This window comes from Folsomia candida, unplaced genomic scaffold (genome assembly GCF_002217175.1).
Source record: "Folsomia candida strain VU population unplaced genomic scaffold, ASM221717v1 Fcan01_Sc028, whole genome shotgun sequence".
NCBI classification, from domain to species: domain Eukaryota; kingdom Metazoa; phylum Arthropoda; class Collembola; order Entomobryomorpha; family Isotomidae; genus Folsomia; species Folsomia candida.
The window spans coordinates 989758-1005523 of NW_019091220.1; the positions used below are offsets into that span (position 1 = coordinate 989758).

General features: G+C 39.8%; 1 protein-coding gene across 5 annotated transcripts in view; it reads right to left on the reverse strand.

The window, feature by feature from the left end:
• The window catches only part of LOC110859976 (protein eva-1), a 63716-nt gene extending 50851 nt beyond the window's left edge, over positions 1 to 12865 (reverse strand). For 2 of the 5 annotated variants that reach the window (XM_022108768.2, XM_022108766.2), the window contains exon 1: positions 11415 to 12860. In XM_022108768.2, coding sequence (XP_021964460.2) covers positions 11415 to 11640 — 226 coding nt within the window. In that variant the 5' untranslated portion in view covers positions 11641 to 12860. Of the gene's footprint in view, positions 1 to 11414 lie in introns of all 5 variants that reach the window. The other 3 variants (XM_035859768.1, XM_035859767.1, XM_035859771.1) reach the window with 3 other exon arrangements.
• Between the last annotated feature and the right edge of the window lie 2901 nt (positions 12866 to 15766).

The following is a 15766-nucleotide window of genomic DNA, read 5'->3' on the forward strand; positions in this document are numbered from 1 at the left end:
TTCGTCCCCAGCAAAGTGCGAAATATAAGTATGTACTACGCAGTAAATCATATCTATCTATGAAGTTGGGATAATTTTTTGTTCATTCTTCGTTCAAGGAACAGCTTGCCGTGAAATGAAGCCATGTTTAATTTGGGACAAGACAGACCTTCTTCAATTATTCTGTCACGAGTTCCTACTCCAGTAAATACTTGGGCTGAGACTCTCGAGACAATGAGCATAGTGTTTCTCTTCATCACTGGTGGATGTACTAGTCCATTGTCAACACAAAGAAATATACGTTGTTTTTTTTAGATAAGTTCCCAAAATCAGGGCGATTTCACTCTGGAGGAAAATGAAGATATAACAAAAGTAGGCAGGGGACAATACGCTTTTTCCTTTGAAATGACAAAGACTTTGCGCGAATTTTTGCTAAAACAGAACAAGAATATTTTTTTATTCGACGGGTATAAAACCCGTCTTTTTGCCTGCTGGTGACCCACTGTCCGAATCAAGTGATGGTGTCATGTAGCCCAAGAAAAAACAAAGCAACCACCCGAATTTTCGTGACTAGTGTTGCTCTGCTGCATGTCCGTCTATGTGTCTTCAGGTTCGTATCAGATTAGATTTCTTTCAGGAAGAGAGTCACATCGTATCGTGCCACGCCATTGTCCGGATGAACAAACATGAAAGTCCGTCCGTTCTCACAGGATTACCAACAAAGTCATCAGATTTGCACACTAGATGCACGAGTGAAACTGGGGTGGAAACTGGAAGGAAAAGAGGAGGAGTGAAAACCCTGCTACTGCTTGTTTCGAGATGAGAGATTTCTTCCAGCAGAATTTATATACAACAACAACAAGTCGACGTAGATTGGCTTTTGCAACATCAAGCAAATGGACCTGCTCTCCTAAATAAGATGGAAAAAGAGAGTGGAAGAAGTCAAAAGTGGTTTGTTGGACTTGGTCGGCTCGAGAATGAATCATCAGTTTTTTTGGTAGCTGGTGCAGTTGCTTCTCGTGGCATGGGTATCGAGACAGAATGGAGGAAAGTATTTGGCAAGTGTGAGTACGTCGTGTCCGGTTGGGTCCGACATGCCATGTATGAAATAGCAGTACCAGAAGAAATAACAGTGGTAACAACATTCATGGTTTTTTTTCACAAAGAACTGGAAGGCTTTCTCCGTATACCTAAATATATTTAGGGTTGATCTTGCACGATGAGAAAATGTGGCCGAATTGGAGGTGATCCTCCTTTCACTTTCACTTTGACGATGCCATGATCACGACGAATATTTCAAAGTCTGCAGACTGGATTGGACTGGTTGTGGGGTTTACAGTTATCGAAGCTGCTTTCGTTCGCTCTCCGCTTTTTGGCACGATGCGTTTTCGATGCATTTCATATAAATTCAGAGCTTCGTGGGATTTAGGACTCTGCATTTTCTTTGAATCTGAAGTATCCCAGCCTCGAGGATGTGGCTTGACTTGGATTAGATTTCCCGTCCTGATGTAAATGTTATTCTCCTCCTGGTCCTGGTGGTGGGACAGACAAGATTGGAAATCGTTTTCTCGGTGAATGTCGTCATCCCTTATTTTGTGGCAGTAACGGTTTCCTCTCGTAAATAGATAGGCTTTCTTCTCAAAAGGACCAATATTTACACCACATTAAGCAATCGCCGAGTTTATATTTTGTAAAAGGATGAAAATCGCTCTACGATACAGGCGAACCCAAGCTAAAGTAGTGGGACACCTTTTCCATATAAAAGAACTATCAGTGTCATTACTTTTATTCTTATGGACTTTGAATACCGAGGTTAATGTTTATTATTTCAAGCAAATAGAATTCCAAATACAGATATTTATTCCCACATTTGTTGGTTCGCCAAGTTTTGTAAATTCACAAGTTCATGGTTCTCAGGGAGGACGATCTATATAATAGCACATAAATACATTCGTACCTAATGTGTTGTGTGTTATCTGAAAGTAAAATTCCTTGTTCGCATCTGACATGATTTAGATGTGCCAAAAACCGTGCAAAAAAAGAGAAAATACGTGAGACGACAAATGTACTGTGTGGTACATGTAATCCCATCAGAGCTGAAGAAACAGATGATTCCACATCCATTCTGGTTGGAATTGGAGTACAAATAAATTTTCTTCCCTTTCCGTTTGTCAGAAAACAATGAATAAAAGTCTGACGACATTTTGCAAATGGAGAAGTGAACAAAACCAGCAGGAGGACACATACATACATACGTACGAGGCGAGGTGTTATGTTGGTTGGAGACGGAGAAAGCAACCCGGATGAGAGGAATGTGGAATGAGACGTGAATATGTGAGAGATGGTGATCCTCCAACCAAGAAACCTAAATTTCCTCGGAAAACCAGTCACCCGTGATTATGATCCATATTCATTCCCACGTCTTCCACTAATGTTCCAACTTTGATATTCACTCTCACACACAAAGACGCTTATGTAGTTTGCAGATTACTTCTCTCACCTCACTTCTTGGGGCGCCCACCAATAAAAATAAAAGTACAAGTGCTCCTCTGACATAGTAATGATAAGAGGAAGAAAGGAGTGCAGTAGTCAACTCGGGAGATGAAATGGGCACTGTTTTCCTCTTCCAAAAATTCTTCACACTACTCTGACTACTCACTTTTTGTTAAAGAAAATGGGATTTGTTCTCCTTAATCCGGACTACATTACGGCCTTCAAGTTGAGGACATTGTACGAATTTCTGTAATAATCAAAAATGTACGAAGGACAAATTGTGTGAGTGAGTGCACGCATTTCTCTCCGTAATAAATATGCTGGTGCTCATAATTCTGAAAAACATGGCTCAAAAATTACTCTTTGTTCAAAAGTACAAAAGGAAATGTGGAACAATTTCATTAGGGGAGAAGAAATGCGGAAGTCTGAAAAGGTGGATGGGTGGGTGGGTGTGCACTTGAGAAGAGAAGTGTCCCTACAGTGTCGCTTTCTCTTCACCTTGCCATTAAGATTCAGCCTTGTTCCCCGATTTGCAAAAACCATTTCGTTATGCTAAATTATTCACCGAGGTGTAATATGCAGGTACCTCCGAGCATTGTACTTCAGAGGATGAAAGGAGAAATATTGTGGAATTTTTTTTCCGTTCGCTAAAATTTAAAAGGTGGGCGGTATTCGTGATGGTGTGAGGTTGTTTTACATCTGCACGAATAAAAGGAATCACACTTTTCACTTTAGCGGGTGTCTGATGAAGAAAATTAATATTTTTGTTCAAATAGAATTCATTATTTAAATTTTAGTATATAACTATTGCCCAATTTTCGAAAATGAGACAAGGTTTTTAAAACACACCCACGTGCAAATCTCGTAAAAACAAAGTTGGCTTTATTACTATCCAAAAGTACTACAAGTAAGACTGCCAAATACGATAACTTGCACTGCAGTACTCGTTGAAGTCCATTTCCTTGTATTTAATAGCATACGTAACTTACTTACATATGTCCCTCTCACCTCTTCTCGTTACATAAAATCTCGCTGTTCCCTCACCTCTGCCCCAGACTGGCTTCTTCTTTATCGTCTGGAGAAAGTGAAATCGAACCCGTTCTTGGAAAATGTAATGTGACAATGTGCCTGGATCTTGTTAGATAATCGGCAACATCAGCATTAAACGCGACAGATCGTAGATACTTTCACCTCTTTTCATGATTACTGACCACCACCGGAGGGTCAAAGTCCAGCCAAAATTGTGGGATCGTCTCCACCTCCGACCATCTCTCTTACGCACAAGGAATTCAGGAATTACGAAATTTGTAACTGATGTGAGACAGGTTGACTGCATCACATCAAATGAAATCCTTGACCTCCAGCCAGCCAAGAAAGGCGAAGGTCTTCCCGTTCCGTAGTGCACCAACCACCCTTTTCTGAAAGAGAAACTATCGTCCTGCATGAGTAAGGAGGGACGAAAAGCAAAGAAAAATTTGGGCTGGAGAGTTTGTAATGGGACCAAAGTAGATGGGATCTCTTTCAGCAGTCCCTGGGGAGAAATCGGTCTCATCATATCATCGTGTGTATGTGCAGGCGAGGTCCTCGCATCGTACATAACTTTCACTCCGACCTCTACTAAAACAAGTACGTTTCTTACTGGGCTATACTTTCACTCTACTTTTCGGGTAGAAAATTTGGTTGTTTTTGTTCCTGTTTGTTTGTTGTATACCTCTTCCCCGCAATAACGATGATCATCTAAAGAAAGTTTTTCCTACTTTCTCTCAAAAGTCTGTTACCACCTGTCATTATTATGTCCCCAACAAATAAATGTTATGGGAAAGTTGCCAAGTTGAAGACGTGCATCCAAATGAAGTCGTCGTCAGTCTTCCAAATTGTCAAAGGTAGAGTCAAGACCAGACCAGGAAGAAGACACGGTCATGGTTGTTGTCGTTGTGTGCGTGTCCAATATAATGGATGGAAACTAACAAGTCGTCCAAAAGGGACGGTCTTCCACCCTCAAAGTTATCTTTTCTACGGGTCCGTCCCTATGTTTTCATTGGACGAAAGGCAAACAGAGATCCTTATTTCTTCTCCTTCTGGTAGAAATTTTATCCTGGAAATCTTATACCAAGCCAATCTTTCCTTGCAAGAAGAAAATAACTATGAATGCAACTCTGCTACACACGCAGAGCCAAAGTTTTAACAGATATTTTTGCCACTACCGACCAACCAATCTCACATACATACACATACTTCAAGTCGAGTCAGCCCAAGTCCGGCATGGCCAGAAAGTTTTTTTCTTCTCTTCCTGCTGGAAAACTACTACTACAGTCCAGGCTCTAATGACAATAATGTAATGCCTAAAAAATTCTGCAAGTTTAGACATCTCGCAGATAAGAGGAAACTGTTTCTCTCCAGTAAACTTCACTCAACTCAATAGAGATACTCAATCATTCCGCTCAAGTCTTGTCGGACTGTGGTAATTACCGCTGCACAACTAACGAACTTGATAACTGGATTCTGCACGACATAGTCAACGGAGGAGAGAGGGAGGAGGAGGGGATTGAAATAAAAAACTGTTGTGTGACAGTTTTCTGCAGTGGGCGGAACATGCTTTCTCCACGGTAAAAGTTTGTTAGACAAAATAAATGATATTTGCGACTCTTCTCGCCCACAACTAGGATTAACTTTGTCGTAAGAATAAGTAAGGTACGTCCTCGTCCCGGAGGTCCCAGAGGTGTGGGTAATTGGAGAAAGTAGCCCGAATCGAGAAATCATACAGATAAGGACAGAATTCTCACGGAATTTGCTCCGTGGTGAGCAGAATATCAATGTTGACTCGTTACGGAAAGATCACTCGATGCGATGGGAGGTAGCAATGAGAAACAAGAAGAGTGACCCATATGACCCATTACGTATCAATATCCTGGCCCATATTCCCTCCGGAAATGGAGCTTTTGATTAGACTTGGACAGAAAAGAGAGATAGAAATTCGGGCCTTTCTTCCCCCTTAAATGAGATATTTCCCCTATCTTGCTGACTGAAATTGGTCTTTTCACTGGACCAAGACGATTCAGGAATTGTCCTTTCACAACTTATTTCACAATCATCTTCCCGACGACGATTCCTCTTGTACGAAATGATTGAATTGGTAAAAGAGGTTTATTCATCTGCCAGAGTTAATCTGGTATAATTCGAAATCCGAATTGTAGAGTGGAATAAATAAATAATTTGTTTACGATACAAACTTTATTCGTCAAACTTTTCCATCATATTTGACTCGTTAATTGTGTTTACTCGGTTTATTCCTTCCATTATTTTCTGTTTTTTTCCTCAATTTATTTCATCCCACGGTATTATTTTTCAGACACATGCTCTGTAAGAAAAACCAGACTAATCGACTAGTCATTTGCATTTGCAGAATACGAATGTATGTATGTCACATATCTAGCTCTGTTTGATTTTCGCTTGGAAAATAACCCTCCATTTACTACCCACCCGTCTAGTAAACAATTTAAGTGAACAATTTTCTATTTACGAATGTATACTCATCATCACGTAACGTCCCTAATTTCGCAAAACTAAACTATTTTGGATTGCTCAAAGTCAAGATGATTTCAAAAATTCATGAAGAAATTACCTCCTCCGCACTTTCTTGCTAACAAGAATAGGTACGCCGAGAAGGAGAGCGAGTGGTGTGCCTATGAAATATTAACCTGTATCCTGTTTCAGATTGGATAATGTGGCTGCCGGGCCTCCTTAGATATTTCCGCTTCCGGAGTTTCACATTTTTGTATCATTATCTCTCCCACATCGCTTTTATTGTAACAACTCGTAAAAGTCGGGAACGAACCTGGAACTGCTATTGCACAGTAAAAGGTAAGGAATGGAAAAGTGTATTTGTACAAAAAGATAAGAATATTTTGCATGCTAGAAAAAATTCTAGTTGGTTCCATACCACAATAAAAAGGTGTAATTTAATGGGCAAAGTAGTTGTGAGAAATTGCACAAAACGCACAAGTACCCTTTCTCGCAAGTAAACGTTCATCTATTCAAATAAAAAAGCTATGTATGAACGTAGCCTTCGTCGTCGTCGTACCGAAATCCCATCGCTTTCATTTTTAAAACCCTGTGTGACCAGAGACTCGACAATTGTGACCAGAAAATTTTTCGCGACAGAGTTTTTTATTGGCTTCTTCTCTTTTTTGTCCCTCTCGAAAATTAAAATAAGCCTCGAGATGCCTTTTGCACGGTATTTTTTCAACCGTTTTAATTCCACTGTGTAATATGTACCATACATTTTTAAATTTGTGCATGTACAGCGAAAGAACTGTGAGGAGCAAGCGACTTAATTTTGGCAGGAATGGGAGTCAAATAGGCGACTTTTTTATAATCCTTTATACGTCCTGACACTGCACGTGCCATCACCATTTTTGTGTCATGGAAGGAAATGTGCGAGCCAATTGAATGGGAAAAGTCAAGTGGAAAAGTTGCTCCCTAATGAAATTGTAAGCATCGGAGACAATAAACTTGGAACTTTTCTAATTAGCATGAAAATGACACGGAATACACTAAAAGCACGGGAACCCATCCAACCATCCCACCAAGCCGAGGTCCCATTGTCAATGCAGCTTTCACTCTTTCCATACAGTCTCCCTCATTAAGCGAATGGTTGGTTGGTTGGTTGGTTGGCGAAAATCGTCGCGAATTCAACCTAAATTATAATACGCACAAAACTATAAACATAATTTTGCAACAACTTTCCCAAAACTACGAACAAGATAATCGAACATAAGCACAGAAACTTGAACAATTGGCCTTGATTGTGTACCACATTCCTACTTTTCACATAAATTAAGATTATTTTCTCAGAAAAAAAACATATCTCATTTACACCTGTCATCCGTAAAAGTGTTTACATTTCTACCCCATGATTCATTACCCATCATGTACAATATTAGCCGAAAGACAGCATGCAACATGAATCAGTCTCATAGAATTCGAATCCCTGGTGAAAACAAGTCTCTCTCTCTTCCGGAGTAGAAATCCTTCTGTCTGTAGTCCCCAAATGTTTCGAGGTAGATACCTCAAAAAGCATAAGTACAACCTGGGCCGAGAAATAAGATACATTCTGACATGAAGAAGACATGAACATGTCTCAACCCTCCTCTTAAGAGAATCCACATACCTTCTTCTTCTCCTCCGTCATGACTAATGTCAAGTAGAATCAAGACCACACTAGAGTCTGGCGAAATTTAATGTACTACTCTCTAAAATCCAAATGCCGGACGTTACGCAGAAAGAAAGTCAAAAGACAGACCGAGAAATGTTTTAACTTACTCGTAGAAGACATACAAAAGCTCAGTGTTAGACTTTCCTGCACATTCCGAGCTTATGTAAACTAACCGAGGTGGATAAATAAATCCCAAGATGCACTACCAGCCAGCAAAAGCAACCAAGCGTGTTATCCTCCTGCCTGCCATGCCACACACCTCGGATGGACAGACCAAGGATACATACAACAACTTCTCGACTTGTGCCTTTATCTGATCTGAGGGGAGGAGGGTGGGTGCATCTACATCGGAGAAACTATTTTTCATCTCACACTTGACATGACATTTGTATACATTATGGACCTTGCACAGTGGAATCTTCGTCTTCGTCCTCTCCATTCAAGGAAGTCCCAAAAGATCGAGTTTACAAGACTTTGGCTACCTTTCAGTAACGAACTTATCCTTAGTTTTTGGTTACTTTAACAGAGTTCAGTAAACGTTGACAGAAAACGAGTTGGTTGGATGGCAGAGCACAGAGAAGTCTCGCGAGGTCTGTAATAAAGTCACCGTGCCATCCAAGAATAAAAACAGTCCGACTACATATTATTTTGTGCTGGAGGAGAATGTATCCAAAAAAAATTCTATAACCAATTTTGTTTATTTTATTTATTTATGATGTGTGCCTTACATCGTAACATTCAGGGGTGGTGAGTGCAAGAAAAAAGAGAGAGGGTGAGAAAAGTGCATGTTTAGACAATAAGGGACCAAACAGTTATGAAACTTTGTGCATACAGATAAGAATATCTAAGATGGCACTAAATAAATTGGTCGTAAAGAAACGTGAGTATAGGTTACGAATACAAAACGTAGATAGCTCGAAGGAAAGTGAATATTTGTTCCCTCAGCGTCGAATTAAAGGATGCATCTTCTGCCCATTCTTTTTTTACACCTCGCTCATTCCAAACTGGAAATGGTAATGAGATGAGTTATTTGTTTTTAAATGAAACCCAATCCATTAAGAGAGCAAGTTCAAGTCTTCAATGTGGTGGGAACTCGCTATAAAAATTAATCGTATAAAATACAAACGCGTTTATGACATATTTCCAACAACACCAATTCATCCACACTTTTTTTCATATTTCAACATTTTATCTTTCCACCCGTTCATCATGTCATTGGGTGGGCTGGCTGTTGAATAAACTGTGAAGTCTGCATAGAATACGAATGCATTTGTACATTTTTTATGAAAAATCCACATGAACAAAAATTTTCCACTTTTTTGGTTTAAAACACGTCATATTTTAGTAGTTGGAAACTTGTACAGGATGAGAACTATTATGAGAAGAAAGAGAGCCCATTTAATCTTTAATGTGGAGAGGATGATGGTAAAATGGTAATGGGGAAAATAGCGCTGCTGCTGGTACATAATTTGTCTCTTCTGATTAATGAGCTGCTAGTTCCGGCCGAGTCGATCAAGCAAGTCAAAGCCCAGCAGCCCCAAAGTAGAAAACGGAAGCTTAAAGTAAAGTCAAGTTCGTGGGTTTGGTTTGGTCGGACCAATCCAATCCTGCCCCAATTCAGACATTTTGGACAGTTAGACATCCAGCTTAGCGTTTCCAGATTGATCTTCATTTCTAAATTCAGTCTACTCCCCTTAGTCTTTTCTGCCATCAGATAAATAATTCGTGAAGTTTGTTGTTTCCCTCTCTGCTATCAAAACCCACCCAAAGTGCACAAGATACATAATGAGATGCAAAACAAGGCATAGTACAAGTTCAGCATTGTACACGGTCGTTATTTATGCCGCCATTTGAAATGAGGTCATTCTCATCAGATCTCTGATCATTTCCTCCTTTGTTTTGTCGTAGATAAGTTATATGGGGCAAAACTCAACCCACTAACACACTCATAAAGCACCACCCTGTGCGGTCATTATTTCTCTGAAAATACCTCTATTCGCACGTACTTAATGAAAGAAAGTATGTCGTAAGCAAGTAGATGGACGGGCTATAATCCTTCACTCTCGAGGAACTAGTTGAACTACGCAGCTTGACTTTGTGAGAACAAACCAAGACTCAGAAATCACATCACGAGGAAGAAGGATGTGATTTCTTCCTGTGCGAGACCAGACTAAGGGAAAGGATCTAAATTTTCGTCTCGTGAAGTCTCAATTCCTCCAAGTCCGACTCTTTGGAGGAAGAGAAAGCCAAAGTGATTTATCAATCAAGAAGAGAGCGTGAGAAGGACGAGGACAAACGACAGATCCAAATAGATGATATGCAGATTCTTCCCAACTCTGCCACGCCACCATCAGCTCCAAGACGTCTCAGAAATGTTCCGTTTTCCCCGATATTCCTTTAACTTGCCATGTTTGAGGTTATAACAGACACGCATTCCTTCACTATGTGTGCTATGCCTTGTCCCGTATAAATTTGAAATCGAGATTCACCAACCAACGAACCAACACCACGACCATTCTCACCAAGACACCAAGCATCCTTCTGTGAGAAATAAATTCGTCTACTGTTTTTAGATGATTTGCTTCGCTTGGTTTGCAGATTGAATGGTTTGGTTTGGTTTCTTCACTCGTGATGTGAAAGTTTGGCTGACTTGGCAAGAGCTTGTGACTCGTGGTGGCGATGAGGTAGGTAATATAGCAGAAATAGCGGTATGGCTTTTCGATTGGTTTCTCATGCGGCATTGTGGGTTAGCAGGCACCACCAATATTTGGTATTTGGTATAAGGCGACAGAGGGAATTCTATCTTAACATTTCAACCAAATCTTCAAAAATCCAGATGTGTATGACACAGTTGTGTCCTTTCTTCGCCATATCTACATATCCAATCAACCATTTAACAGCTCTCTGATATTATTATGACTTTGGAAAAGGGACTATTTTATCAATAGATACATATTTCTGCAAAAAAAAGTATTGAGAATTTGCTATGATTGCTTCCCCATTATAATTATCGTGTAGACTCGATGAAAATTGGTCAATAATTCACAAACTATACTTAAGAACTCCATATCTGGTACTTTACGCACGCACGCACACACGCATTTCTTTTCCCTTGCAATTGTACTTTCACTTTCATTTATCGACTTGAATAAGTGACATTTTACTCTCAGCCAGAACCAGCCAATGGTACGCTCTATATGTACAACGACCATTACTTATTGTTGGGAGGACGAAGTCGAGGAAATTGCAATCCCACTTTTCCCACTTGTCATCGAAGATCAAACAAACTTGGGAAAAGGTTACTTGCTAAGTGAATTCTTAAGGTAGATAGATTTCAAATGGACTTCTTGGAGTGAATGAATTGCGATAAAGAATGTGGTTGGCAGGGTCAGTCCACTTTCTTCGTGGTGGACATTACAGCGATTTGTCAAAATTCGTCGAAATTAGAAACGTGCAATTTCAGAGATGAGGTACGATTGAAAGCGCGACTGGCTGGAGTAGTAGGCCCACCTGGGGGCCAACGCTAAAATCGCCTGCCAATGCAATACGATTAGAATTAAAATGGAATCAAAATTCAGGTGTAGGACGAAGACCCAAAAAATAGCAGACGCGTATATATTTAGAAAAGGTGGAAAATTGGTGGATGGTGAAAATGATGACGGAGAAAGTGACGAAGAAAGTTATTGCGGTAGAATTGAAAATTTGCTGGAAAAAATTGGGAACTTACCGAGATTGTCGCCAACCACTCCGGCGGAAAAGAGGAGGACGGATGCAGTGGATAGAATCCAAATGCCGAGAAAGCTGCATCGAGGTAAAGTCCACGGATTCATTTTCACTTCACAACTTAAAAGTGATTTCAGTTCAAGATTTTTTCCACTCGCTCGACTTTTGTGCATATTACTGTGAACAACGCTTTTTTTATGAATGGCTGAAAATTGTTTTTTTGTTCTCATCAGCTCAGATAATATTAAATGTGTTCAAAAGTACAGATTAATACTATTTAACGGAAGAACCCAAAAGGGCAAAGTGTGCACAGATAAGTTTGTCAGTCCTGCGCAAAAATTTTGCATTTATATATTAATATAATTGTTCAAAATGGGAAAACTTCTCTATTTTACCATTTAAAACTTGTTTTCATGTCCTTTGACGTGATTAAAAAACTTCACTGATTTTTTTTGCTGTAAGTTCAATTAGTTCAAATATATTAATAGTCTCGTTCATTCGTGTTTGTAGTGGATAAAATCAAAACTAGTCAAGCTTACATATAACATAGCTTAATTAATTTGCTGTGCTCATTTCACAGAATAATAGATAACAAGCACAAAAAATTAACAGCAAAGTTTAAGCTTATTATTATTAGTCCCTTATATAGCACAAACTGAATTCGTAAATATGTCCATATCTTCACGGATGAGAAGAAACGGAACTAAAAATTATCCTATGCAGAGAATCTCTACGTTAAACCAGAATCGTACATATAAGTTACTTCACTTCACACAAAACGTCTCACATTCCACTTTGCATAATTTATCCCCCTCTTGTTCAGTAACTAGTATTTCGAAACACAACAACCAAGTCGACCACCACAATCTCGTGCGTATGCACAAATATACTTATTCCGAGGTGGTGAAGCTCATAAAGAAATTAATTATTCACGTCTCAAGTTCACATGCATAAATCCACACATGGTACAGAATTTTAATTTGTGTCCAACTCACTCTCTCGTTCTCCTCCCTCGGACAAAAATCGGAATGCAATTTCTAAATCAAATATAACAATGGAATCATTACTTGGAAAAATTCTCACTCAATCAATCTCTCACTCGTGATTTTTGGGATTGCCATATTTTTACCGTGGAAAAAAACCACTGCTCTCTTCTCCCCGTGGAATACTAAGTCTCACATTATCCTCTTTATATTCCTATCAGATTGTCATTAGCACACTGCGGAGAAGAATGAGGAGGAGAAGATTTCCTATTTTTTTGTGACTCCAACAATCAGTGGTTGGTGTTACGCAATGCAATTTTGGTGGTAATGGTAAAGGAAGGGTTGAGATTGGGCTGCACTTTCTGCCTTGGCTTTGCTGTCAACAGTGTTAACGAGTCGTCGTAAGTGGGCAAAGGTGAAGTTCTCTCTTCTTCTGATGCTTCCCAACCGGCATTCAAACTGAGACTGAGAAAAGGACTGGAATTCTCGAATTGGTCTTGGCTTATAGCCATCACAGAGAGCGAGAGAGTGGTGAAGTTGGGCTGGAAGTTGGGGTGGCTTGGTTCATACGTTGTTGGTTGGTGAAGAGAGATTCTCATGTGCAGCAATAGGGCCAAATTTGTTTCAAGTTTGCTTCAACAACGTGAATCTATGTAAATGCAAGTTGGGTTTATGTATGATACAGTTTATGTATTAGAAGGGTTGAAAAAACTTGTATTGAGAAATTACACAAATAAATTTAAAACAATTTTTTAATTTGGTTGGATTTCCATGAAACTGGGATCAAAACCTGGAGATAATTATATCTCCTTGATTAACCCGTGTCTGCACGAGGTGTAATCGTGCTGCAAATTTTTTTAGGGAAGGCCACATTGCACAGTGAAAGTCAAATTGGTTTGGTGAAAGTTAAGTAAATTGCATGAAAATCTAAAATTAAGCAAATCCAATTATTTTATCGTCTAACAAAATAAGTTGGATTAACTAATTTGAAGTAAAAGTCAACCAACCGACATTATTCTTAATGTAGGAAAAATTTAAGAATTTTATTTAACCCAAGTTAATACCGAAATCTACCCACCACACTTGTCATCTATTTCGAATAGATTAATGTGGGCCCATCAAAAAATTGAACTTTGACCAGGATCACTCCGTCCTTTAACTTATCTCAAACAAATTGCAAGACTGATTCGTATATAGCAACACTGAAACCCCGAATTAGTTTTCAATGGAAAGACAAAAACAAAATGTGGGACATTGGAGCACAAAAATGAGCCAAATTTTGATGTGGGCGTCAACACGAGCTGTCATCCCGGTAGTCAACACAGTTACACCATCGCGTCCTTTTCCTCCATCCGTCCACCTTACGAGTATATTCCCTGAGGTTACAAAACAAAGAAAATTAAAGGAGCTGCTGCTGCTGGTACTCAAATAAATGAGAGCTCACTCGCAAACCCACTGTCACTTTTTCTTCTTTGAATTTTCTCTTTTTTCCCAAAAAGATGTCAAAGGTGGGAGCACTTGGCCGTACTACGTGGCACTTTTCTTTCATTTCCCATCATCTCTCTCCTCCTCCAGCCTTCTGATATCTCCACTCCGCTTGTCTGTCGTCAAATAATAAAGAAAAGAAGAAAGTGAGAATGGAAGAGAAAGTTGCTTGACAAAATCCAAATCTCATTTAGATAACGAATACTGGATGATTATTATCACCAAAGGTATTCATTTGTTATAGTCATACCTGCAAATCATGCAATCCGTACGAGCACCCAGCCAAGTGAAGATTTGATGGTCAGGTTCTCCTCCATTATGGTAATTTATTAAATGGCTCCACCATTTTCACCCCCTCTCTCTCTCATCACGGTTGGAGCTGTCAAAATTTTGACTTTGGTAGAAACCAGAGAATTCATGTTTGTGTAAAGTAAGCAAGCAAGCAAGCAGAATCCGACAAAATGAGTAAACCTTGGAACATTTCACCTTGTCTGCAGGCAGGGGAATTGTATAAGCTGGTTACTTTGGTCGGTTTAATTGCACTTTATAGTATAAGCTTTGAACAGCAATGTAATCACCATCAACATCATCGACCCTCGTACCAACCAAAGCAACCCTGATTCATCCTCCCCCCCACACAAACACCGCTTCCTCCTGATAAGTTTTTCCCCTTTGGAAAAGTTGAAGAGTTAAATGCATGTTCCATTATTATAATAGGAGCTAGTAGCAGTTAAATCTGTTCCTTAATCATTCCTACTTCGTTGCAATGAGCAATTAGAATCTTCCACTTTCCGGGTTGGACATCAACTTTCCCCTCGCACTTATTTAACAAAGAAGAAGAAGAAGCCAGCTTAAAATAACTTTTCATAAAATGCTTAAAGAAAGTCCGAGGAATCCAGATTATCCGGCGAGAGTGTAAGCAAAGTACTCGTCGTGTGGTGGTAGTAGATACATAAAGTTGGATTGTGCCTCTCTTCTACCGCTAGACACAATTCGAAGAGGAAAGTTTCCTTCCTTCCCGTCAGAAGAAGAGAATTACGTACGATGTGCATTAGAGTAGCAAGTCGGCAATGGACCATAGCACCCCACGCCATTATTATTGGAAACCTTGCTCAAGTTAACCACAATCGTAAATAAGTTCTTTCACAAGCAGCAAACTTTTCGGGGTGCGTATAGAGAGATTCAAGTAGGTAGGAGTGAAGCCATCGTGTATATCCCTGTACACAAAGATTATGCACTTATCTGCACTAACAACACTGAAATGACGCGATCAGGTTCAAAATCCCGAGATGCACCCACAACCGCACAATCTACGATGCTACTACGCGTTTTGGTTGTTTGTGCGTCCGTGCATACACTAAAATGGTTTAGTTTCGGATTGCGCCAGAAGTCTTGTTCAGATTGTAACTTCTAAATTCTGTACTTTCTGCTGCTGCTGCTTCGGGATACAAAGAAGAAAGTGCGGATTTTGTAAAGTTTGTGGAAAATTGGATCGTTTCCTGCCCGCACTTTGCCTGCCCCTCTTCTCTTACGTTCATACTTACCTATCGCGTCGAGGAACAATTGGGGATAATGGCATTGGTTGTGTTAAGAATGATTTTTTGGGTGTGATAGTAATCGTCGACGTCGTTGTCGTTGCACCAAGATGCAGTTTCGTCTCACGTTCCTCCCGGCAGTTTGGAAGGACGACAAGAAAAGTGCATAGAAGTGTAGAGAGATCGAGAGAGACAAATGTTCATACGTTTCAATGGGGGCGATGAAATGAAATTGCACGACATTGCAGCAGCAGTACCGGCACATGCTTTCACCCGATGATGACGACTTGCTTGCCACGATTTCATTTCCTTTTCACCAAATTTGGGTGAAAAGTGAAAGGTAAGCAGTTTTT